The 1422-nt window shown below is 43.6% G+C and overlaps 1 protein-coding gene across 1 annotated transcript; it reads right to left on the reverse strand.

The window, feature by feature from the left end:
- Positions 1–309: 309 nt before the first annotated feature.
- On the reverse strand, positions 310–762 carry LOC125220591. The gene has a single exon (XM_048122745.1). The coding sequence runs from the start codon at positions 760–762 to the stop codon at positions 310–312; it is 453 nt and encodes a 150-aa protein (XP_047978702.1).
- Positions 763–1422: the final 660 nt, after the last annotated feature.

Here is a 1422-nt window from a genome sequence, read left to right on the forward strand (position 1 = left end):
CTCACTTCCCTCTGACCGGGTAATCTTAAACACTTAGTAAAAAAAATGAAATTTGCTGAACGTCTGGGCCAAAGAGATAAGTCTTTCACACTTGTGCATTTCCATAGACAATCAGAATTTTCAAAAATCTTTTTGGGTTTTAGAAGTATATATATATTTTTTGTATTTTCATGAAAAAAAACTTATTCATGTTATTTACACCAAAATGTTTAAATATTCTTGGGAATTAACTGGTCCAGTCAGCTTATCGAAAATTTTACCCTATCTACCTGACCCAGTAATTTCCGAAGAATATTTAAACATGGCTTACTAGGCAATAGTGGAAGGTGTGTGGAGTGGAATTTCTTCCACTTCACACAACTCCGAACTATCCCTAAACACTTTCACTCTATGACCATTAACAAGGAAAGGAACAGAGTTAGCATTGACTCCCTGAATTTCCACTGCTCCATGTGCTCGAATGCCAACGATTGTGTAAGGCCCTATCCACTTGGACTTCAGCTTCCCAGGCATGAGCTTGAGCTTTGACTGAAAAAGGAGTACTTTCTGCCCGACCTGCAGCTCCTTGACCCGAAGGTTTTTGTCGTGCCAGAGTTTGGTCATCTCCTTATACCACATGGCTGAATCATATAACTCCAACCTCAATTCCTCTAGCTCCTGCAGTTGCAGCTTCCTCTCTTCCTCACAGGCATGAGCCTTCATATTCATTTCCTTGACTGCCCAATACGCTTTGTGTTCTATCTCCTCGGGCAGGTGGCACATTTTTCCAAATACCAGGTCTGTAGGGTGACATTCCTATTGGTGTCTTGTAACCGGTTCTATAGGCCCAGAGGGCATCACCCGAGACGCTTGCTCCAGTCCTTCCTTGAGGTATTCACCGTCTTCTCTAGGATGCCCTTGATCTCTCGATTTGAGATTTCAGCCTGCCCATTTGACTGGGGATGATACGGAGTAGATAACCGATGGTGGACTCCATATTTTCTCATTAGTGCTTCAATCGTCCTATTACAGAAGTGAGTCCCTTGGTCTGAGATGATCGCTCGGGGCACGCCATATCGGTTGAATATATTGGCCTTTAGGAACTTTGAAACTTCCTTCGCGTCGTTTGAACTTGTAGCTTGGCCTCTATCCATTTAGACACGTAATCCACAGCAACCAATATATACGTATTTCCATATGAGGACGGAAATGGGCCCATGAAGTCCATGCCCCAAACATCAAAGATCTCGCAGACTATTATCGGAGTCTGTGGCATCTCATCTCTCATAGAAATCCCTCCGGTCAGTTGGCACCTATTGCAATTTTGGCAAAACTCATAAGCATCTCTATTCAGCGAAGGCCAGTAGAACCCGCTATCCAGAACTTTCCTTGCAGTTTTCTTTGGGCCGAAATGGCCACCACATGCTAGTGCATGGCAATGGT

Source organism: Salvia hispanica, chromosome 4 (assembly GCF_023119035.1).
Source record: "Salvia hispanica cultivar TCC Black 2014 chromosome 4, UniMelb_Shisp_WGS_1.0, whole genome shotgun sequence".
Lineage (NCBI taxonomy): Eukaryota > Viridiplantae > Streptophyta > Magnoliopsida > Lamiales > Lamiaceae > Salvia > Salvia hispanica.